Genomic DNA, 23166 nt, shown 5'->3' with positions numbered 1-23166 from the left:
AGAAAAAATAAGGTGGAGGTGTACCTGTCGTATGTTAACGTCAGACCAACGTCATTTTTCACTGGACTCTCATTGGTTTGTATCACCTCATCGTTTCTCCCGCAGTGGCCATATTTGTTGATGTGTCATATCAAAGTGACTTGTTGGGGCTATCAGCTGGTTCGGCAGAAAGCTCAAAGTTCACTCTTATCCCGGTTGTCTCCGCATTGAACTACACCATGGGTTTTTCGCTTTCGGTGGGTATAAATATAACCATCTTTATTTGTCATTTGTGATAGATGCTAGCGTTAGCTACGCTAGCTGAAGTGTGAGCCGACTGTACTTGTAATGTTAGCTAGCTAACGCCTCTCTTATCAACGTTAGCTTAGCTAGCTAAAGTAAGCGGTGTCTCCATACAATATGTCAGCCTGCTTTTTAGCGTTAAATCCATTTGAACCAACCATCGTTTGTTTGCAGTGTTATAGCGTGTGCCGTGTTTTACGGCAGGTGATGTATTTTCTTAATGCCTTATCCTGGCTATCTAAACAGTTAGTTAAAGTTAGCGAGCTAATGTCAGCATTGGTAGGGCTAACGTTAAATGAACCGAAGTGTTAATAAAACGGCAGTAAATACAAGTGGCACATTGGCCTGCTGCTTGCTAACTACACAGTAACCTACCCGATGCATGGACACCTTAAGGGTGTGTTTCAGGCCGACATTACGACATTACTACTTTTGACAGTGTTATGGCATGACACCTGTCACAAGAGCATCAACAGCATTGCATGTGTTTTGGCTGTTGTGGTTTCATTGCTTAACATGAGAAGCTTGATTGTGTTGCTGTATGTTGCTATGTTCCATCTGTCACAATAGGATGAAGCATAAGGCTTCCGGGTTTTATTGTAAGAATTATAGTGTTGGTCCCCCATTTGTCTAATAGGGCAGAGGGGGACAACTGTAGTGAGTACAGAGAAGATGGTATTGAAAGAGGTATGACGAATCGTGTAGAGGGGATTTTGGATCAGGAAACCTGGTGTAACAGAGGAAGGGGCCTCTGCCAGTTACATATCACTTCTCAAAGACTATAACTCAGCCTGCTGTGTTAAAGTTTACATGGCCTCCAGCAATTCTCAGTGATTAATAACAAAGTAGACGCTGACAAAGCCATTTTCAGTCCAAGGGAATAATGTGTAAATGCTGAATGTTCCAAAGTGAGACAGGACTACTTTGTTTATTAGTTTTTCCCTTGGTTTAAGTGAGCAGAGGCCTAGTTGCTGGTTAATTTACTTCATTTCCCAAAGATTAAGTGAACAAGAAAAGTGTTATCAAGCTAATCCATAAAGGTTGAATTTCTTGTTCTTAAAAGTAAATATGAGAATGGAACCATGTGTCCTGTCACGTACCAGCCCTTAGGAGATGCTTTATGGTTTTTCATCTTGCTTTATATTAAATAGTTAGAAAAGTTATACACTTAAAAACTGAAGTCAACCATTTTACAGTTCTTTGCCTTTTGGACTGACATGTGTCAGATCCTCCCAAGTGTGTTTACCATGACCTCTGAATGGACATTTTGATAATAAATGCAGTGATGCTGTGCAATGATCTTGAATACCTATCTTAGTTGAATGACGTTCTGCAACACATGCCTGCAAGTGAAACTATGTTACAGGTGATGACAAGACCACACCTCTAAGTGTATGTCTGTTGGGCATATCTTCGAGTTATGTGTTCCTTTTGGTAACAGATAAATTTACCTAACATGAGGAAATGTGAAGCTTATTGTTGGGATTGTCAGGGTTTTTCCGGGCTCAACACAAGGATAAGATTGTACCTCATAACCAGGAAGAAACAACATGCAAAAATCTCAAAGTTGCTGTATTGGTGACATGCAGGAATTTGTCCGTTGTCACACGATGTATGTAAACCCAAACAGTTTATTGGTCTTTGCTCCCACTCAGCCTCCCTTTCTCTCCTCTGTGTCTGCTTCTCCCTTTGTCTCATCCAGATTTGAACTAGAGAGGGGCCATGGAACAGCCTGGTCCTGCTTCAGATACACACATGATGGAAGGATCCGAGGTTCAATCTGTGTCGGAAGGATCGCACCCAGTGAATCAGCTTCACGACAGAACATCTAACATAAAAGAGGAGGAAGAAATCTCTCACAGCAGTGCAGATGAGGCAGAAAAGTGCGGTCAGGCAAAAGATGAAGCTCAGCGTGACAGTGAATTAATCAAGACTACGACAGATGTTAAGACGGACACAAAGACAAAGTCGGAAGCTCAAACATGCATTCAGGAACATGTAGAGGGGAGTGAGTTGGATGCAGATACCAGCTGTGATGGCAGCACAGTTTCCGTAGAAGGTGGGAGGCTGGTTTCAAATGAGGCTGGTGGAGCTTTGGTAGCCCGAGTCATTACTTCGGATGATGTGGTGGAAAGCTCTCCTTCTGTTCTTGAAGGGACGATAGAAACCTTATTGACTTTTGATGAAGTGAAGCATTCTCATGCCACCTCTCCAAACAGCGATGAGCAGCCGTCAGTCTTAGTTACAAATTGTTCCACAGAGCCATCGCCTGCTGATGATAGTGGTTCAGCGGCGAGTCCATCATCCTCTACCGTTCAAAGCGCTTCCAAAAGCTCCCCCAGCGACTCGACAACCACATCTGGCATCTTTAATGGCCCTTCTACCCCCAGCTCAGACACTGTCTGCTCCTCACTTGCTTCCAGCCCACAAACCAGTGCCAACATCTCAGCCCCCTCACATTCCTTGTCAAGTCCATATGACACTGATTGCAGCCGAAAGCTTATTTCCCAGATCCAGCGCTCGCTGTCACAGGAGTCACTGCTAGATGAGCTAGAGTCAGAGCTGTTGGCTTGTCAGCTGCCCGAGGGTGAAAGTGGAGGTGAGAGGAAAGGGAGCCCACCTGTCAATGGACTCCCTGCAGACCAAGAGGACTGCATGGTGGTCTTTGAGAAGTGTGTGCAATACAAGTATGCACAGCAGGAGAAAGCTATTCAGAGGTAAACTGTTATTTCATCAGTTACAGTTGATGCACTGTGGTGTCATCACATCATTTTAAACTGCTATTTGTACAGTACTTAGCTTCCATTGTAATGGTCAGTTCAGCAAGAGGTTAACCTACCTCCTAATTGCTATTGTTTTTCTTTTTCTGTCTTTATTAAGCACTAAAGAATAATTGTTTTAAAGCCCAAGCAGCGTTTTTTGCAATAATGAAACTGTACTTTTTGTCTAAATGACACAGAATAACCCCCATATTTTCCCTGTCCTGCTCTGGCCTTAATAACAAAAGTCTAAATTCTTCAGTACTTTGTGTGGACTTGACCTGAATTGGTATTGTGTGCGTGTGTGTGTGCGTATCTGTGTGTATCTGTGTGTATAGCCTGCTTGAGGAGAACAAGAGGCATCAGGAGCTGATCCTGGGTATTTGTTCAGAGAAGGACAACATGAGGGAAGAGCTGAAAAAGAGGGCAGAGACAGAAAAGCAGCACATGGCCACCATTAAAAAGGTTAGCTTCATTCTCTCTGCTCTAGTCACGTTGTTCATGGTCATTTGGCGCTGACTGTTTTCGAGCACAAACACAAGTGATGCCATGCTTGACTCTCCAAGCTATTTTTAATCGGTTTTTACAAAAAAAAGAAAGCCTATTCACCATATGTTTTTCATCTTCACAGAAAAGTTCCTCTGCAGTGTTTTGTCTGACTTCCTTTGCCGGACATTGATCTCTGCTAATTGTGATCAAGTAGCACCTGCATTTTTGCAAATATTTTCATTTGTGCTGTATAAAGCTCAGAGTTAGGAACTGTTACAGCTCGGACAAAGGAAAAAACCTTAATCGTTATCAGAGCATTGCTCTCAATCAGCTATTCTTTATGTTATCTGTTAAGTATTGGCATCCAAAAATGTGTGCTAATACAATATGTCCTCATCCAAAATATAGACTTGCACACTCGACATTCATTTAGTTTCAATTTTGGGAAAAAAGGTAAGAATCATCCTTTTAATATACAGAAAATTCAAGGACCAATTATATCTCTTCTAATAGGCGAGCGTTTAGTGCCGACAAACCAGAGGACAAATGGTGTGCAGCAGCACCGATCACAGTGACACTCCAATTCAATTAAATGTGGAGTCTAGCCCTGGATAGCTGGTAATTAAGGAAGTCAAATAAAGTAGCCTGGCAGGGAGAAGAAAAGGACACACAGTTCTGATTACTAGCATTCATCATGCCACATGTGCATCAAAGGCTGTACTCATTTGTGTGAATTCTGTGTGTTTTTTAAATATCTTCTGTCTTTTTTTGTGTGGTTGTGTCCTACCCTTTTGATTTACAAAGCTTACTATCTACATAGCACTCCAAAACACAAGTACTTGTCTATCCACTGGATCTTCTCTATTCATTGGACACTACCATTGCCGTTGCCATAGAAGGAACAAAATTGGTTCATGCCTTCTAGGTAACAGTGTTTGTTTAAGAATTGTGCAAGCAAAAGGGTGTAGGAGGCCTTTTTATGCCATACCATGAAACAGTCAGATCGACACTGATCATATTTAAGACAAACAGGTACGATCTTCTCCTTCATATGTAATTATGTTTGAATTATCTTGCCAGACGTATTTTCCAGTTAAAGTATCTGATTTCGAGGAATAGAACAATGCCAATCTGCCTTCCTCTTCCCGTGCTGTCTACATTTATTTAGCCTCCAACATTTTGTATCAGGTGTCATCCTGTGAAGCAGGTTAGTCAAGGTGTGGCCCAGACTTACATGTTGCCCAACAAGTTGCTTACCCTGTATACTGCCTTTTTCTGTAGTTGGAAGGCAGGGTGGAGGAGCTGCTGAAAGAACTGAAGGAGTCGCGGGATAAACTAATTCACCAGGACCAGGCAGCCAAGGCTGCCCTTCAGCAGATGCAGAAGGAGATGACCTACCGACTAGAACAGGTATAACTGGGACTCAGATACTGGAAGAGTCTTTGATAAGCTGCTCACACAACTTAGTTTTGTCCCAGTCTGACCCTTATTTGCGTGTCTGTCTTTTTGTGGAACAAAGACTGAGTTTGTCACTTAACTCACAATGTTTTTACTCAACATAGGGCAATTTTTTTTTCTAGTTTTTTGGACTATGGTAGAAAATTACACTTCTGTATTGATTTAATATACAGTGAATTTCAGTTTTTGCCTTTAGATTAAAAAAAAATATAGCTATAATAAAAATGATAGCACTATCCTATATTTGGATATATTGTACATATACAAGTAAATGGATTTTCAATGTTTAATTAAGAGTTCTGAGAAAAGAATCAGTTGTCTGAAATATACTAAAGATGTTGCGTTCACTTGCACATTTTTTGTACTGTGTTATAATACCATTTGTTAATTGATCCCATTTGCTGCATCACTATCACACAAACTGCAGGCTGAGTATCTCCCGCAGTATCTGTAGTATCACTATCTATTAACTGAGTTTATGTCTATGCATCAATATCACTGCCAGTAAGTAACTTGTAGTACCTTACATAAAAAATGTTGTATTCATCTTTAGATCTAAATTATTGCTAAAGCTGAAATAGCTAAAGTAAAGGTTACTGACAACTGGCCAAAAATACATTGGTTCGTGCCAGACACTGTATCCCACAAATCTTTGAAGACGTTTGCACAAAACTAGCCGCTGAACGGTCAAGGTCTTTGCACACCAAACTCTTGTTATTGCAGATTTAATCACTTGTTAAGTGAATAGTGCAGGAAAGCACATTTTTCATCCAGTAGTTTGCACCCCTGGTTGAAACCATGTAGGTTACTTTTCTCCTGACACTTTTGTCACACTTGGCAGTTTTTAATTTCACTGTCCAGTGAACAAAGCGAGGTAGATGTGGCACTCAGTCATCTCTTTTAAACCCTTCCCTTGTATCAGTCCTCCCTTGTATGAAGATGATGATCCAGTTCTTATCGACTGCCCCTGAGGTCTGAAACATTTGCTCATGTCATTTTATAGAAACTCTGTGCCACCTAAAATGGGCTATGCCTATTTTCATTGTGTTACATTCTTAAACACACAAATGCGCACACAGCAACTTTTCTAGAGTTTATCCGTCTTTCTCCCTCTCTCCTGAAAGTCAACTTTCTTTCGGGGAATTATATGAAGCTAACTCATGATATAAACAATCATCTCAGGTGAACAAGAAGTGTGACGAGGCACGCCAAGAGAAGGAGGCCATGGTGATGAAATATGTGCGGGGGGAGAAAGAGGCCCTGGACCTGAGGCGGGATAAGGAAAGTTTGGAGAAGAGACTGAGGGAAGCCACTAAGGAGGTGGACCGCCAGGCCCTCAGAGGAAACCAGCTGGCTCAGGAGAAAGGCCGGCTGCAGCAGCTGTATGATGCTAAGGTAAATACTGTCAGTTTTAAGTGCTTTGTTAAAGCATTGTTATTTTGAAAACTGTTTATATCAGGACATAAAGACTCAATAACAGCTCTGCTTACCCAGGTTTCATTTGCATTTAGCTTGAAAGTTAACTTCTGACAACAGTAAAACATTTTCTGTACGGGACAAAGACATGACATTGTTGTTTTGATGTATCCATTTGAACTTTTTGCAGTGTACTTTATGTTGTAAATTGACTGAATTTAGAATAAATTGCTGCCTCTGATACCAGTCTCTCTGTGTTCTCAGGAAGGCGAGGTTGGCAGGTTGACACGAGAGGTGGAAAAGTTGAAGGAGGAGATCAACTCCCATCTCATTAAGGTTAAATGGGCCCAGAACAAACTAAAGAGTGAGGCTGATGTACACAAGGTAATGTGACGTTGCTATTTTTGTATTTATTTGGTGTTTAACCCGTTACCTATCAAGCAGTCATGTTGAGATTAAGTATACTTTTTCAACAGAATTGTAGTAACACGTAACAATTCACAATCCAAATGTGATATATGATAGAGGAAATATTTTATAGGCAAACATAAGGGAAGATAGCACTATATTTTAATGCTTTGTTCATAATATTCTTGTGCTTTGGAGGCTACGTGGATATGAACCTGAACATGCCGCAGTCTAATTATAATCAAATGATGCACTGAATACAAATAGCTAAATTTACATGGCTGACACAGTGGACTACATAAAGGCATTGCAGCTCCAGTATAGAGTGTATACATTGCCCATCATTTTGACAGAGCATACTTAAATGTCTGGATAATGTTGATTTTCTTAATTTAATCTACAAGCCATGCCTGTTGTTTGTCAAAGATGTGCCTATTTCCAGGATACAAATGACATCCCCTTCAGTCATTTTGTCTGCAGCAGCGTGAATAGACCAAATATGATTAGATGTGTCTTTTTGATTCAGAGGCGAAATGAAATGGGGTGAAAATGGTACAGTAATGATCCTGCAAGGAAATCATCATTAACATTGTTGCTATTTTTGAAAATGTCTATTACAAAATAATGCTTTTATTTTTAACTGCCTCCAAGTAAATACACAACTATAAACAGAGGGAAAAGCAAAAACCTCTGTAGTTGCTCAAGGCTATAGGAGCTGAGCCGCTAATGTTTCTCTTTGTTGTGGTTTGTGTGGTTGATGTGTGTGTAAATCACTCTCTGTATGCACTTGCCAGAAAAATAAGTCACAAAACAGGGAACCGTTTTACAAATCATTGTTATGACTTTGTACAGTACAGGCTTTGCTTTGAAATGAAATTACATTTTCATTTAGTGTCATAATTACAAAACCATGTTTATGTTAATTTGTGTGCAGGAAACTAAAGACAAACTGAGAGAGACCTCGTCCAAATTGGCCCAGGCCAAAGAAGAGACTGAACAGATCCGCAAGAACTGCCAGGACATGATCCGAACATACCAGGTCTGTGATATTTATCACAAGGTAGTATTAGTTGGCTTGTGACCAATAATGTGAGCAAATGTAAAATATCTGTGTGCGAGAAAAAAAGTGCATGTCTGGATTTGTGTGCATGGAATGACGGAGATGGAGATGGAGGCATGTTTTTTGGCAGTGTCACAATTTGAGTGCTTTTTAAAATCTGTGACTGCAGTCAGTTAGCCTGCTCCCTGAATGAACTAACCAATTGGTCAAAGATTTAAATTGCTCAAATCTGATTGGTAGAACACGAGAAGACGCTTGAAGAACATGATTGATTCTGCTTCAGGAGAACGGCAGTTTTCATTCATACCTTATGATGGTAGTAAAGAGCTGCCTAGGTTTTCTGTCTGTGTGGGAAAGATTCATTTGACTGTATTCTTACACCAGCAGTGTGTTACCAGTGTATACACAGACAACAGTGCCAGCATGTAACAGAACAAGACGTCAAAATAAAACAACATGACGTGAAGCTCCCAAAAACAACAAAACACATCACATTTTTTTATATATTGGCCTATTTAAAAAGGAAAGTATACTGTAAGAGGTGAATTGAATTCAAATCAGAATTACCTCCAGATATCTTTGTTGCAAACATGGAAATTATATTTTAGCGTCTCATTGCCATTATCAGTTGCTTTCATACATCTCTTTCTTCCAGGCTAGCCTTCTTTTTATGTCAGCCCCTCTTACTGTTGTTTCAGCCGTTGTGATGTTTCTCCTCCAGGAATCAGAGGAGCTCAAGTCCAACGAGCTGGATGCTAAACTGAGGGAGACCAAAGGAGAGCTGGAGAAACACAAGCAGGAACAAACAGACCAATTAGAGGTGACAGCCACTGTGCACACATACAAAGACGTTCTCACACACACAAAAGAAGTCATCAATGTGTATACATGAGCTTAGTGAGCGGGTGCCTAAAATCCTGGACAAAATGTGAAGCTAAGCAGCGTTACCATAAACATTAGTAGTTTATGCTAACTGCATGCCTGCAGACACATGTTATTATTTTGTTTCTATTTATATCTATGTGACTATGATCCACCAGAAATACAAAATAGACAGTAATGCAGGTTTGCTGTTAATTCAAAATTAGAGCTCTGACTAAAGTTCTGTTCCGCCAGACCATTATTCAGCCTTTTTATTGATGGCCTTGATGCCAGCCCTTCTAGTAAAAATGTTTATTTTAAGCTGTTTTCATCAATTTGAGAGGTGTAATTGCCTTAAGTAGGAATGAGTAACAAACTGGCACATAGGCTCTACAGGCAGACACAGGCGCAGACATGGACTCAATCCAAATACAATGGCCTGTTTTTCTCTCTGCCCCATTCTGAGGGGAATCGCACTTTAAAAATAAATGGCCTAGAAATAATCAATACGATGCTATGCGTCTCAACAACAACCCAGAAGAAATCACCCATTTCTTGCCATCATTCCACAATCTGGTTTGCTTGTCCAGGGTCTTCATAAGTCCTTAAAATGTGTGAATTAAATTGTACAAACATTGGGCCTTTAGAAGTAATTAAATGGTCTTAAATTTGAATGTTGATGTATTCATTTTTGCTGAAATTTTTCATTTAATCCTACCTATTTTTTTGTCAGAAATTTGGTCATAAAAATATTAATACGATTAACTTATGTTATCAATAAACTTTCACTGATACTTTGCTAAAATCCAAGTCCTAAAAACAATCTGCACAGATATCGTTACCCTACTGATGAATAAATTGGTCAAAGCCTGTGTTTATTTTAGTATGTGTGTTATGCTCAAGTTATGATGCAGGTCAGTCATAAATAATGCAAACAAAACAGTTGAGTTTCCATTACTGTGTGGGTGGTAACACGAAAATGGGATGGGATGAGATGGGATGAATAGAGGACATAGACAGTAAATTTACCGGCATCCCCATTACTGGCATGTTGTCTTGGATACCGCAGGCTACTAATAGCTTCTTGGAAAAGTTGACTGGCAGTGGTACCATTAATGACTTTGTTAAAAAGATGAGATGAAACATTATTAAGCCTTGCTTTTGCTTGAGTAATGAGTGCATAAGCAAAATAATTTTAATGAATGCCATACTTTGATTGCCAGGAAATGCATCTGTAATGAAATGATGCTTCTGTAAGATTTCTCATTAGTTTTGTTTTTTAAGTGTGACTCATGGTTAAGTTGATTGGTAAATAATTGAGCTGAATTGGTAATGTGTATTAAATCTTAGTGATCACAATTGGAAGTGGCAGAGAAGTAAGCTTTTTTAGAATTTGTTATCCTTTTATAGACACGATTCAGAGGTTGAGAAACAGAAATTGCTTAAATGAGCAGACTAAAAACCATAGCAGTGGATAAATAACTAATGTAGAACTTAATGCATCTGACAGGTGCACCGAGTGAAGGCCAAAGAGCTGGATGACCTGAAAAGGAGTTACAAAGAGGGCATGGATGAGCTCAATACTCTACGCACCAAGGTTTGTCATACAGATAAGTGCTTGGACACGTGTGTGTGCACATGATATCATGTCTTCAGCTTAATAAGTGTGTGTTGTTGTTCTGCAGTTAAAGTGTCTGGAGGACGAGCGTCCACGCTGGGAGGACGAGCTGAGCAAGTACAGGGAGATCATCAACAGGCAGAAAGCTGAGATCGGCCGCCAGAGAGAAAAGCTGGAAGAGATCACTGCACTCCAGGAACAGCATCAATGGTACCAACACACACTCTCACACTGATCATGCAGGAACAGCACTGAGAGTAAGAGCTAACACACTTAACTGTGTGAGAGGGAGCAAAATCAATTATACGCACTATAGGATCAGTATTGTATGTCCAGCATCTAAAGGAAATGAGTAAAGGTCTATACATTTGCAGGGTAATACACATTAACAGAGGTCACAGATACTGTGTTTTGTTCTAAGGTGTTGCCCCATCACAACCTCATCATTTACTGCTTCTTTTGGAAGATGGAGATGACTGAGTGTAAAAGAAATTTACTGACACTGAGTTTTCCAACGTGTATTTACTGCACAAATAATTGCCTTTAGTAATCTCTCCCTCTAAGTCAATGTGCTGCAATATTGAATTAACTGAACATAGCCTTCACTTGCTTGAAATGCCCATGTGAGACATTAGTTGAGCGTTTTTTAATCAGTAATAAATGTCAGCATAGTGTGATGTCCACAGCTCTGAAATCAAATACATCTCAGAGAGTTGTTTTTAAAACGGTAGGATACAGTGACTGTCCTACTGAAGTCTTATCTTCCAGTTCAGATGGTGATACATTGGGGGGCTTTAGACTTTGCTAAGAAAATAAAATCATTACCATCATTTAAGTACTAAATGAAAGCATCCAGGTCTTGACAGTCTCTCATCGTAGTTTAAAATGTGTTACATGCTTAAACAAATCCAACTGTGCGTGATGTAGGTGAACGTGAAGGCCAGTTTCACCACTTCACTTGTGCACCTGTATTACTATTCAAGCATAATTGGTTTTGACAGAACTATGCAGGTTGTAATATAGTTCTTGTCCCTTTTTTTTTTTTTCCTTGTCAAAGAATTTAAAGATAGGCCAGGGACAGATATAGCACACAGGGCATGGAGGGACTCAGGTCCCTCTGTGGGGTGTGTGGCTCTGTGGCTCCATCGGCCCTGTGCAGAGGACTTGATAGAGAAACTTTTCCACTTATTAAAATGCTGCTTTCTGTGAGTGCCAGCGTGCCATAAGTAGGTGGCGCCAACCCGAATAGATTCATGCGAGAGCTTCTCTACTTTTCTTTTTTCTGGCCATCATTTTGAGCAGCAGGGAGTTTTTTCACCATTCGCACCAACATTTTTTTTGTTGGTGCGAATGGTGCCACCAGTTTTGATGCCACCAGTTCTTTGGTCCATAGACAACTTCACTACCAGTGAAGATTGTGATTGTGACCTTCATCCTGACACTTTATGTATGGCTCATTTTTGCCAGTTGTTTTGTGAGTCAGAATCAAACTGTTTCTGTCATTTCAGCTTGCCTATAGCTTCAGTGGCTCATATGAATGCCTATGCAAAAGAACTGGCTTATTTGAACATGTACATGTACTCATGTTTCAAGCATTTCTGTCCTTCAAGTCAGTAGTTTTATAAATTATGTATTTCTGTATTGGATCTTTATGTCAACAAAATGGCTTATGCCAATGTCTTTATCTTATTAAGTATAATTTTCTCTTTTTCATACAATTCTCCTCTCTAATTGTATCCCTAATAGTACGCATTTCACACACACGAAGGGAAGTTCGTAATGAATGCCCATTTTAATGTGAGTCTTTATTAAAACCTTGGCAATCGCTTTTTTTGTCACGCAGTGATAAACAGGAGATCACGTCTCTTCGCGAGGAAGTGGACAGCCTGGCCAACCAGATGGCTGACCTCCAGCGCGATGTACAAGGCAGCAGGGAGCGTGAGGCTGAGTTACTGGGCTTCACTGAGAAGCTGAGCAGCAAGAACGCCCAGCTCCAGTCAGAGAGCAACGCACTCCAGTCTCAGCTGGATCAGCTCGCCAGCAGCTTCGCAGAGCTCCAAGCGAGGCTGGAGGAGACCAACAGGCTGCTAGATGACAAGGTCGGGGAACTTTGATCGCAGAGAGTGACATATAGAAGTGATACATGACATGACTGAAACTAACCTGATTTTAGTGGCTGAATCCGCTTGTAGGAGTGCCTTTCTAAAATGCTTCACATTCAGATGTGTTGATTCTAGCGTCCCTTGTCAGTCTCAGTTTAAAGGTTTTCTTTTTCAATAGTCAAACATTGGAACAAATGAACTATAGAGTGAATGATTTCTCCTTCTGACACAGCTGACCTAGAACATAGTGTCCTTGAATAGTGATATTTTCTTGCTTGACATTCAGGAAATATCTTTTGTGCTATATTTCCTTCAGTTCACAGGTTGCTAGACTGCGAATTTTCTTTTTGGAACGAGCAGCCACCGCCACAATACCTCAATTTTTTTCCCTCTGTCTCCACTAATCCTGCAGTCACGACAGCTGAAACAGGAAGAGGTGCTGAGGCAGCAGGAGGTGCAGGGACTGCAGGAGGAGCGGGCAGCACTGCAGACAGAGGTGGCCCAACTAAAAACCAGAGTTGAAGAGCTGAGGGATGAGCTGGTGACACAGAAAAGGAAACAAGCGGCCAACATCAAGGACCTGACGAAACAACTAACACAAGGTTAGGAAACCACCTTGCAGTATATTTCTGTAGCTCCTTCATGGTACAGTACCCAACTTAATGTTAGTATTTCATTCGCAGATAAGGAGGGTTACACCTTATGAGAGCCATGTGGCTCAGAAAGGAGGTGGCTATGGGCGGTGGCACTGCCTATAGAAAAGATATGTTACATTAATTGTTGCCCAGTTGCGATCTGTTATGCGCAATGAAATATCTTAGTGATGTAATCCAGTATTCAGAGTAACATCACAGTTAAAGGAAAAAACATCTTATAACTGTTTGGCTTTTAGTATTGGTCTATTTCGTAGGCAGTTCTTTTTGATGCCACATTTTGTCCCGTGCGGTCACATATTTTGACAGAAAATAGCATACCATGTGTCAGAATTACTGTAAATTGGATTTGATTTAAATTGCTAGGTATCAAAAACATTGTATTATTTCCAGGCCTGCCGTGGCCACTGTGTCCATCATCTAGTTTCACTTTACTGTGATGTCTTATCTTTTTAATATGGAATGGCTCGACTGAGAGACTGTCCGTACTCAGGATTTAATATCAGGTCACACATGCAGATTAAGAGGAGAAAGTGGAGGGTGATTAGAAACAAGGGAGATGGGAGTGTGCAGATAGGTGCCGTGTATAGAGAGCTAATGTTCTTCTCATGCTGGGATTATACTTAATAGAGTGAGCCAGCTTCCCCTACTTGGTTCACTGGGCACACAGTAACCTTACGTCTTGAAGTTCAGCAGCACTATTATCTTGTATGCACAAGCTTTTCACTTTTAGTGGAACAGAGAGGATATTTTTCTTAGGAGAGCCTGTGATCATTCATCAGTGTTGCAGTTGCACTTTCTGACTTTAGTACACTCATTTTAAGCTTTTGTTTATGCATGGAAGGTTTGCTGAGCACGCACTCTTCTTCAAAAGCTACCTGCGTCACATTTATTTAGGTAGACACCTTCAGAGAGGAAAAGTCAGTGGGTTCAGTCAAGCAGTGATGCTTAGCTTTGACTTTTATTGGGCCTTTTTGTGGGATTCTTCCTCTAATCATTTGTTTGTAAGCTTTCATACGCAGTTCATTTTTGCACGGCTGTCGTACATTTTTTAAATCATAAACCCAGTCATCATTTCAACACTAGCCTTGTGTGAACATCATCTGCTCAGCTTTCTGAAAGTTATTTATGATGTGAAAATACCAAATATCTTCTCGTCATAGCCTATTACATGTAAAGGTGGAATGTCTTAAAGGGAAGTCTTTACTTTCTCTTCTTCTACAGCCCGTAAGAGACTGGAGCAGGTTGAGAATGGAGGCTGCGACCGGGATGCCAGCAGTATGGGCAGTCGCTCAAGTTCCTCAGGTACTACTTCGGGATTTGGTTAGTATTTAACACATACATATCATAAAAGAATTTTGTTTTTCCAATATTCATCCTATAAAGTTTTTCCTCTGGTGGCATAAATGTCCCTCCAAAAAAAGGTAGTGTGACCAAAGTCACATCATTTTCTAAGTTAATCTTGATCTCCCTCCCCTCCACTCCACAGGCTCCTTGAATGCACGCCACGGTGGAAGCAGTGGTGTTGAAGAGAGGTCACCGGAGAGCCAGTCAGGCCCTTCAGTGGTGGTCGTGGACAGCTTCCCAGAGGTCGACAAGGCTGTGCTTGTGGATCGCATTGTCCGTCTGCAAAAGGCCCTGGCTCGCAAGCAGGAAAAAATTGAGTTCATGGAGGATCACATCAAGCAACTGGTGGAGGAGATCCGCAAAAAGACCAAGTGAGTGGCCTGGACCAAATACAGGGAGCTCAAACAAAACTGATGGATGGATTAAGTTTGGAAATGGACAGCACTCCCAATGCAAATGCTAGAAGACATCTAATACAGTGTTTTTAGACCCTCCAGCAGCTTTAATGTAACAGTAGTGCTGTAATAATTTAAGGTTGTCAACCTCTCAGCACTGCAACTTGTTTAACAGATACAAAAGAACAAACCACAACCAGCAACCATTTAACTATACAAGAGGAGTCAGCAAATTATAAAAAGTTGCTCACTAATGAGAAAGTACCAAATACTCTGTACACTGGTACCCTGAAACATCCTGTGGAAACTTATGGAGCCTTAAAGATAAGTAGCAACACCTCATGTGATAACATCACAACTTGTTGCAGTGTATATTTTCTTAAGCACAGCTACTAGCATTTGTTTTTAGTATTTCAGATAGATAAACTGAATCACTACTGACCAATGCAACTACTGACGTTTGAACCAAAGATTTAGGCGCACCGTACCTCACTCCCTGGTGTACTGGAACTTCAGATGACCTTGACAGACAGCGTATGCTTACACACACAGTTTATGGACCCCTACCTCCATCTCTGTCTCTCTCTCATCTTTAAATTCTGACTCACGCACCGCACTTCTTATTCGTGACAAACTTCACTCAGAGCTATTTATAGTTGAGCTGATGTGGGGGGGGGGTGTCCATGCATCAGTATGGATCCTTAATGATGTTCCATCCGTATTCATGGTCATCAACTAAACTAAAGAGACAATGTGAAGGACGTCAGAGCTATCTCAGTCACGTCACCACTTTATGTATAGGTTAGGCCTTGAAGTGGATTGTGGGCCAATGCCCCGATAAAATGGGGTTTTGGATATGAGATTTCCACATAACAATCAAAGGGACTTAAGACATGGAAAAATGTTTCTCTACTGAGTAAAATCTTATTCATTGATCAGCATAGATTACTCCAAACACGAATTAAAGTTCTGCATCACATTGGGTCTTGTTGCCAGATAATACTTCTCGTTTCTCAGCAATGCGCTTGGATGGAATGCCTTAGCCTCAACCTACATTTAAGAGTTAAAATTGAGGACGAATCCCACGGTTGCCGGGCTAAATTTAGCTCTGTAAAATCTCTACGGGGGGGGGGGGGGGGGGGGGGGGGTGTTACACTGGGGTGAATTTGTCCTTTTTGCCTTTCTGTCCCTATCCCTCCAGGACAGCCTGGTGAATACCGACAAGCTAACTGTAAGCCTGAAGCAGGTGATGAGAGGAAGAGACAGAGATGTGGGAGCAGAAGTGTAGTGGACAGTGGAAGAAAGTCGATAGGCTAATGTTTGATTTTCTTTACCAATCTGTTGTATGATCATACCACTATTTTCTAGAGAATATAGCGTTGCGAAGTGGGAGGGGCTATTTCAGGTACCCATGGCTTAGGAAGTAAAAGTTACAAGGTGCACTTCAATAAGAAACATCCAATCACAGAGCTTAAAACTCTGTTACGTGCATTGCCAACTGCAGGAGAAAGCTAAAGATTGCGCAGTTGAGAAGACTGATTATGCAATCTGCAGCTTACTTCATTTAACATGTGGATTCTGGGTCAACATTTGGCAACTATGGCACTGTGTTCAAGCGTCCTATTGGACGGGGCATTGGCTGCAATGTTCATACAGTATATGTGATTTGCAGTAAATGAGCTAAAACATGCAGAAACGACAGCATCATGCTTCAAGGGCAATGATGTCTGTCCTTCAATACCCACACCTGGTTATTACTTTATGGCCATTAAGTCTAAATGGTCCATTTGTGTGACTTGAATTAAAATGATGCGAATACAAACCAGATGACAACAAAGCAGGAAGAGGCCTTCTGTCCAGGAGATGTGGACGACTATGTATCTGGCGAGTGTCCCTTTTACTCTGTTAGGCCTGTAATCAGTGGTAACTGCAAATCAGAGCGATATGAGCTCTGTTGTAGGCTATTATGGATCCACATCTGCTGAATGTGGTAAGATGTATTATAATGGATCCTTTCAAGGTTATCATGGAGTTTCTTGATGCTTTAGTTGATATGTAAGCCTGTTTTCTAAACAATACAGAGGATATATTTAGATTTGATCATCTACATTTATCGAGCATGTTGCAACAAAAAGGCTTCAACATGAAAATAATAATTGCCTCATGGTTTTAGTCTGTGTAGTTCTGTGTACGATTGAGATAAAACATGGCTTTGATAATTGAAACGTTTTCAGACTGCAGGCATATCTTTCTTTCTCTGCATCTTCTCTTTCTGTCTTGACACTTTTTGGGCACAAGGTTAAGTCACTTTAAGAACTAAGCTTTCTAGTATGGTCCAACACAACATATTCATTCGTTTCATGCATGCTTGACTTGCCGCCCTCTTTGCGCACACTCTCTCAGCTGGGAAAAAAATGGACATATCGCTCACAAATTCAAAAATAAGTAATAGTCTTGCTTACTTCCGACCTGTTGCTCACGTCCCTGCTCCCCGCCGACCTGTGCATGCCGTTCAGCACACCATGTGGCCACATCTTTAATTTCTGTCACTTTTTTTGTTTTTACTAAACACTGTCGTGATGGAACTGGGGTCCAAATATGGACCCTTGCAAGTCTAGTCAGAGGTAAGTCTCATTTTATGTCTGTGCAAACCCAGGTGTTTGTGTGTGTGTGTGTGGATGGGGACGATTTATGATGATGGTGTCTTTGTAGTGCTTGCATAATGTACGTAGCTACTGCATCATTTCAATTTTTTTGCACCACAGACTTATTTGCTTTGTTACTTTGTAATGCACACACTGCAACATAGTTTTAGCTTTGTGTAATGCACAGATATTGGGTTGACGTCTGTGAAAGACTTACAATACTAAGACAGAAAACACATTAATCATTGTGAAAGATTGGACTGATTTTCTTGCAAGTAAGAGTCAATACTGAGATCCAGTTTGAGTGCTTGAAATTGATGCGTTCTCTCTGGTTTAAGCTTCCCTTCTTCAGAGTACACTCCAACCAGCACAGTTGGCAAATTCTCTTTCTTCATTCAGGGTAAAATGCAGATAAATACCTCTGCATTTTAAGTAAGTTTGAGACTCAAGTGTCCCAGGCTGCTGCATACCCAGTAGTGTGCGCAACACAATTCAGCTGCTTTATATTGGTAATGGCCACCACTATTAATGTATGGTTCTGAAATGTCTTTAACAGAATTCACTGACATGTTTTACACCCCTTCCAAGGTCTCACTCGCAACAATAAAATGCTTTCCCAAACAGGAATACTTCAACAGCGGGCTCTTTTGTAGTCACTTAGTAGTCCCTGATGAATGACAATCCCATGTAAAATCTTGGCGCTTAACATTTAAAGAGACCACTGGAAGTCAGTGTAATTAACTAAAAAGTTATTGACTTGTTATAGACCGTAATATTGTGTATCTGCATAGAGCTGTTCTATTCGCCACACATGAAGAATCAAGGCCATCACAGCACAGAGAGGGGATATCCTTAAGGATGTAGTACACAAACCATTCATTTCGTTTTCTTTTGTGGTCTTCTTTTTAATCCCTTTTTTCATTTTTGATAGCTAGATATTGATCAGTAGTAGTAGTAGTTGTGGTGGTAGTAGTAGTAGCAGTAGCAGTAGAGATTGTGGTAGTAGAGATTGCAACATTTAGGTATTCACCTCCAGTGAATCTACATTCCAGTTATCTTGAGAACTACTGCAGAATCTCTCTTACGGTCAGGAACGTCCCTTTGCTCATCCTGCAGTTACCCACCTATTTTAAAAAAAGAGATCAGACACAACCTGTATTTTAAACTAAACAATTCAAGTAGGGGGGTGAATATCATTGATGTTCCAGGTTGGTGCTTAAGGTATACAGCCGAGTTGAGAGCAGGTTTGAAATACTGATTACTGACCTGTCTCAAGAGATATACAGGAGGTTGTTGACCTTTTCTGTGGGACCGTACACAACCCTCTTCACCTGCCCACGCTCCAAGTCTTGAGAGAAAATTAAGAATACAGTTGTAATTGCAAAAGCTTTGTAGTTCCAACCCTCTACATGTCTCTTTTATCTTTGTTGCCTGGAGTCTAGCCTGAGCATCCTAATTCTTATGGCAGTGCACAAAAAAAAAAAATGTTATGAATGAGTTTCCTTAACCATCTCCTTTTAGCTTGAATATTGCTTTGTATTATTTTCCCCTTCTCTTTGGTCTCATATTAAGAAAAAGATAATAATGTAGGAGGCAATAATTAATTCTCTGGGTCTGTTTTCCTCTAAACAGAAACTCACTTGCTTGTCGGTGTTGGGGCTGCGCTGGGAAAATTGGACAACAGGAAGTTTAGAGCTGTTAAGCTAATGAATTCTCTCCTCTCCCTCTCTCTGACACAAACATAGTTTAACCTCCACACAATGTTGTTATTGAGAAGAAAATGTATTATGAGCATGAAGATTTATCTCACTTTCACACACGCAGGCATGTAGTTGATTAATTGAATCCTGGCAGCCCATTTTAATGCTGCCGTTTTCATTACCTCTCCTCCTCTGACTGGTACAATAATAATCTTGCTAACTATGACTGAATGCATCCTGTGCACACCAGTTCAATAAGCCATCCCACTGGAATTACTATTCCAGAAATGTCCGCCGCTTTTTGCCGCTGGAAACGGTTTTATTGCTCTGTAGGAGCTCTCCGTGCTCCCACCTATAAATCCCACTTTCTCAATTTTCTTTGCTCAACAGTCTCCAGCCGATGCCGTGCATTCACTTCGTCCCCCCCCTCCTTTTTGAAGCGCTCCGTTTGACTCATCTTCTCCTCTTCCTCCCCACAGAATTATCCAGAGCTATGTCCTAAGAGAGGAGTCAGGCGCCCTCTCGTCAGAGGCGTCAGACATTAACAAGGCCCACCTGAGCCGGCGGGGAGGCATCATGGCTTCGCTTTACACCTCCCACCCGGCGGACAGCGGGCTGACCTTGGACCTGTCGCTGGAGATCAATAGGAAGCTGCAGGCTGTGTTGGAGGACACACTGCTGAAGAACATTACCCTGAAGGTAAGTTCTCCCCCAGCAGGCATCATGCTCCATAAGTATTGAGCTACAAATGCAGAAACAAAACTGATTTTCATGCGTTGGTAATATTGATGCTAATTGTTTAAGCTTGTATATTTGTGTTTTTGACCTGATGAGTTATTAATTTCTGCTGAAACATGGAAGTTACCTTTCAACATTGTGTTTTCAACCATTTGCTTTCTCTGGTCTAAAACAAATAATTTCACATCTTTATACATTAACTGCAACAAATCCTAATGCAAACCATTGTGTTTTGTTGTTTATGTTGTATATTTTTGACACCATTGCTTGAATACTTGTCTGAGAATTAATGGGGAATATTTTGTTTATTTAAGTCACAAATGGCTTAAAAATGAAACATTAAACCATCAGGTTTAAAAAAAAAAAGGGATTGCACAACAGAAATAGCACAGTTAAAATGTGAAATCAATATTAATATTGCCAATGAATGTCGTCTTGACAGCTTTACTTAAACAACAACAGAACAGGGACAGAATGAAAATGTTGTACAAATCATATGCCTGTGGATAAAAGGGGAGTTTAATGAGGGCACAGGGAAAGTCAAGCCAGCTGCTTCTTTTTGTCTAGAGAGGTTGTCTGACATTTGGGTCATATCTCCCAAACCTTTAAAGTCAGCCATAGCAGGTATCGCACGTCTATATGTGACTTTTCGTTTCATCTGTCAGCTGTCAGTCCTGTCGGGACAAATGTGCTCACCAGGTTGTCTATCAAGTGTCTCAGTTTTTAGAGAGATGACATGATGGATATCTTGGTCTAATTCAGAACCTGCATTATTGATGTAAGGAAATCGTGCCCCACTGTAACTGAGATGTGCTATTCCTCCTTACTGGTTCATGATCTTAAATGGTTGATTTAAGCCAGTATGTTCACAGTATTCATCCTCAGTGTGTGTGAGCTTAGTCCAGCTGCTGCACCTGAGGGTTTTTTCATAATTTAATTGAATTAGGATTTCAACTGAACCGTGATGTGATGTGTTAAATGAATGAATCCGTTCCACCTCTCAAGTCTCAGGTCTCAGTTTACAACAGCAGCCTGTCTTAAGAGGTGATTTTGCCAGATGATACACTATACCCATAAGAAAACTTCTGGCAGCCTGTTGCGACTAGATTATTTCCACTCAATGAAATATGATTAACCACCCAGCTGGAGTATTTATTTATTTATTTATTTATTTTTTATATTTCATTGTCCTTAGTATATATGTATTAGTGTGTTAACCTCAGGAAGAATTAATAATTGAGTTACGACCCATTTACCACTGTCTGATTCCAAAGTCAGTGTGCAACACATGCTTTATGTACTGCAATACAACTGACTTTTGTTTCACCATTTCTACGTACTGCAAAGTGTCAAACGCATCTCGAATCCACGTCGAATACAGTGGGCGAATAACTTTCTGTGGATGGAAGGTGATTGGCAGCAATCAGGAAGTAATGATATAAAAACACTCAACATGGGCACAATAAAATGACAATAAAACAAAACACTCTGACAAAACCAAATTAAGGCTGCACAATTACTTTGATGGATAATCGCGCTTTAGCAATTTTCAAGCCTGTGATGAATGTTTTTCATACTGTATAAGATGGCAGCAAGTGGTTTCTTGGGAAACAATGTGTCCTATTTTCAACCACACTGTACTGAAAACACCAACACAATAGTCAAGAGAGGGGCAATCTTAAATCAGAGTATTATTCTTACACTTTTTGTTTTTGTGAAGATGCTTTGTTTTCTTCCCAGAATATTTCCACTCAGAAATAAATGTCAGAAAGTCAAAAATGCTTGAGCATATTTTACTTATGTTTTTCCTCTATTATTGCTGATAAACAGCCACAGCACACCAGTCCCTCTCGTGTGCTGTCACTTAGATGTTGTATTTGAGTCTGAAAGTCGTTCCTCTCTCTAACAGGAGAATCTGCAGACGCTGGGGGCCGAGATCGAGAGGCTCATAAAACAGCAGAGAGACCCTGAGGACGGAGTAAGGAGGAAGTGACACAACCATATCACAGAAAAGGGGAAATAAAGGAACAAGAAGTACTCGAGGAAACCCATCATTTTTGAAGGAACAGCAAAATGAAATACACACACACTCATTCTCCCAACATATGAAGGAGCAAATTGAATGTTGTAAGTGCCAGTAGCACCTCAGGCTGCTTTTTGGAGGACCTCTTGAACTTTCTGTCCATTTTGACCTGTCTGAACTTACTTGAACTGTCATTATTCCATCCACATTGTACCACCTTCGTTTCCACAACAAATCTTCCTCTGGCTAAATGTCCGTCTCCCCTGAGCCTTCCCAAGATTAAAAAAAAAAAAAAATGTTCGGGCCAGTTGCTTGGAGCTTGAAACTCTGACTGCCTTGTAAATTAATTGACTAAAGATGCCATAATTATGAATGTATAGCAAATTCTACCTGGGAAATAGTAAAACAAATTTGCCAATTAATTCATCGTATAGAAAATGAATTGTCTCCTCACAGCGACTCACTGCTCTCTCCACCGTACAGTAAGTAAACTGAGATGAGATGATCATCGCCCAGCATGCTCTCTCTACTTCCCTCCTGATGTCCATCTGCCAATAAGCCAAATGTATTTTGGAAAGACTGCTTCTTCAGCTTGACTACACAGCACTCCTATTTGAGAAGCAGAAGTGAAAAAACGGATCAGCCCTGGCTTGTTCAGGGACCTTGCGTGCCACCTGCGCATTTTTTTTTTCCATCATCTCTTGCTCTGCACAGCACTTCACGACTGAGCTGGGGGAGCAAGGTGCCTCACGTCAGCAGACCCACCCATCTGTGTGACACCGGTGCTAGACGTAAAAGAAGCAGACAGTGTGAACGCAGCCGAATATGAAGCGTGCAAGTATCCTAATGTTAAGCTGTGTAAAATGACAAATATAATATCATGTTAAGGTTGAAATGTAGAGCTGGTCTTTGGTTTAGCCATTTTGAATGTTATTTTCTTTTAATTTATTTTCATTTCAAAGTTGAATCTTTATTTTAGTATGTCTGGTTATCCATTTGTTTTCAATTATGCATTTTCACTCAAGACACCTTTCTTTTAGAATCATTGCTCTTAATTTAAAGTAACGAATACCTTGAACACTTTTGCTTTTCCTTCACTGTAACCGGTTTAAATGTTCCTGATGCAGGAATTTCATTAGTACCAGCAACAACTTATCTTAATCAGACATGTGCATCTAAAGATGTTTATGTTTCAGCTTCCCTAAAAATGGT

General features: G+C 40.6%; 1 protein-coding gene across 1 annotated transcript; it reads left to right on the top strand.

Annotated features, from left to right (window-relative positions):
• Positions 1 to 1992: 1992 nt before the first annotated feature.
• ccdc186 (coiled-coil domain-containing protein 186) lies at positions 1993 to 22913 on the top strand. The gene is made up of 15 exons (XM_070927128.1): positions 1993 to 2999; positions 3380 to 3506; positions 4812 to 4940; positions 6171 to 6383; positions 6669 to 6788; positions 7747 to 7851; positions 8594 to 8692; positions 10244 to 10330; positions 10419 to 10561; positions 12195 to 12450; positions 12866 to 13055; positions 14331 to 14429; positions 14596 to 14824; positions 19673 to 19892; positions 21841 to 22913. Exons 1-15 carry the CDS (start codon positions 2005 to 2007, stop codon positions 21922 to 21924), a joined length of 3096 nt encoding a protein of 1031 aa, XP_070783229.1. The 5' UTR covers positions 1993 to 2004; the 3' UTR covers positions 21925 to 22913.
• Positions 22914 to 23166: the final 253 nt, after the last annotated feature.

This window comes from Enoplosus armatus, chromosome 20, assembly GCF_043641665.1.
Source record: "Enoplosus armatus isolate fEnoArm2 chromosome 20, fEnoArm2.hap1, whole genome shotgun sequence".
Lineage (NCBI taxonomy): Eukaryota > Metazoa > Chordata > Actinopteri > Centrarchiformes > Enoplosidae > Enoplosus > Enoplosus armatus.
The sequence above is the reverse complement of the archived record's forward strand: the minus strand, read 5'-3'. Positions and strand labels throughout refer to the sequence as shown.

Coding starts and splice junctions, on each gene's coding strand:
- ccdc186 (XM_070927128.1), top strand. CDS start 2,005: ATGGAACAGCCTGGTCCTGCTTCAGATACACACATGATGGAAGGATCC. Junction 3,000..3,379: donor CAGGAGAAAGCTATTCAGAG/GTAAACTGTTAT, acceptor CTGTGTGTATAG/CCTGCTTGAGGAGAACAAGA. Junction 19,893..21,840: donor TGAAGAACATTACCCTGAAG/GTAAGTTCTCCC, acceptor TCTCTCTAACAG/GAGAATCTGCAGACGCTGGG.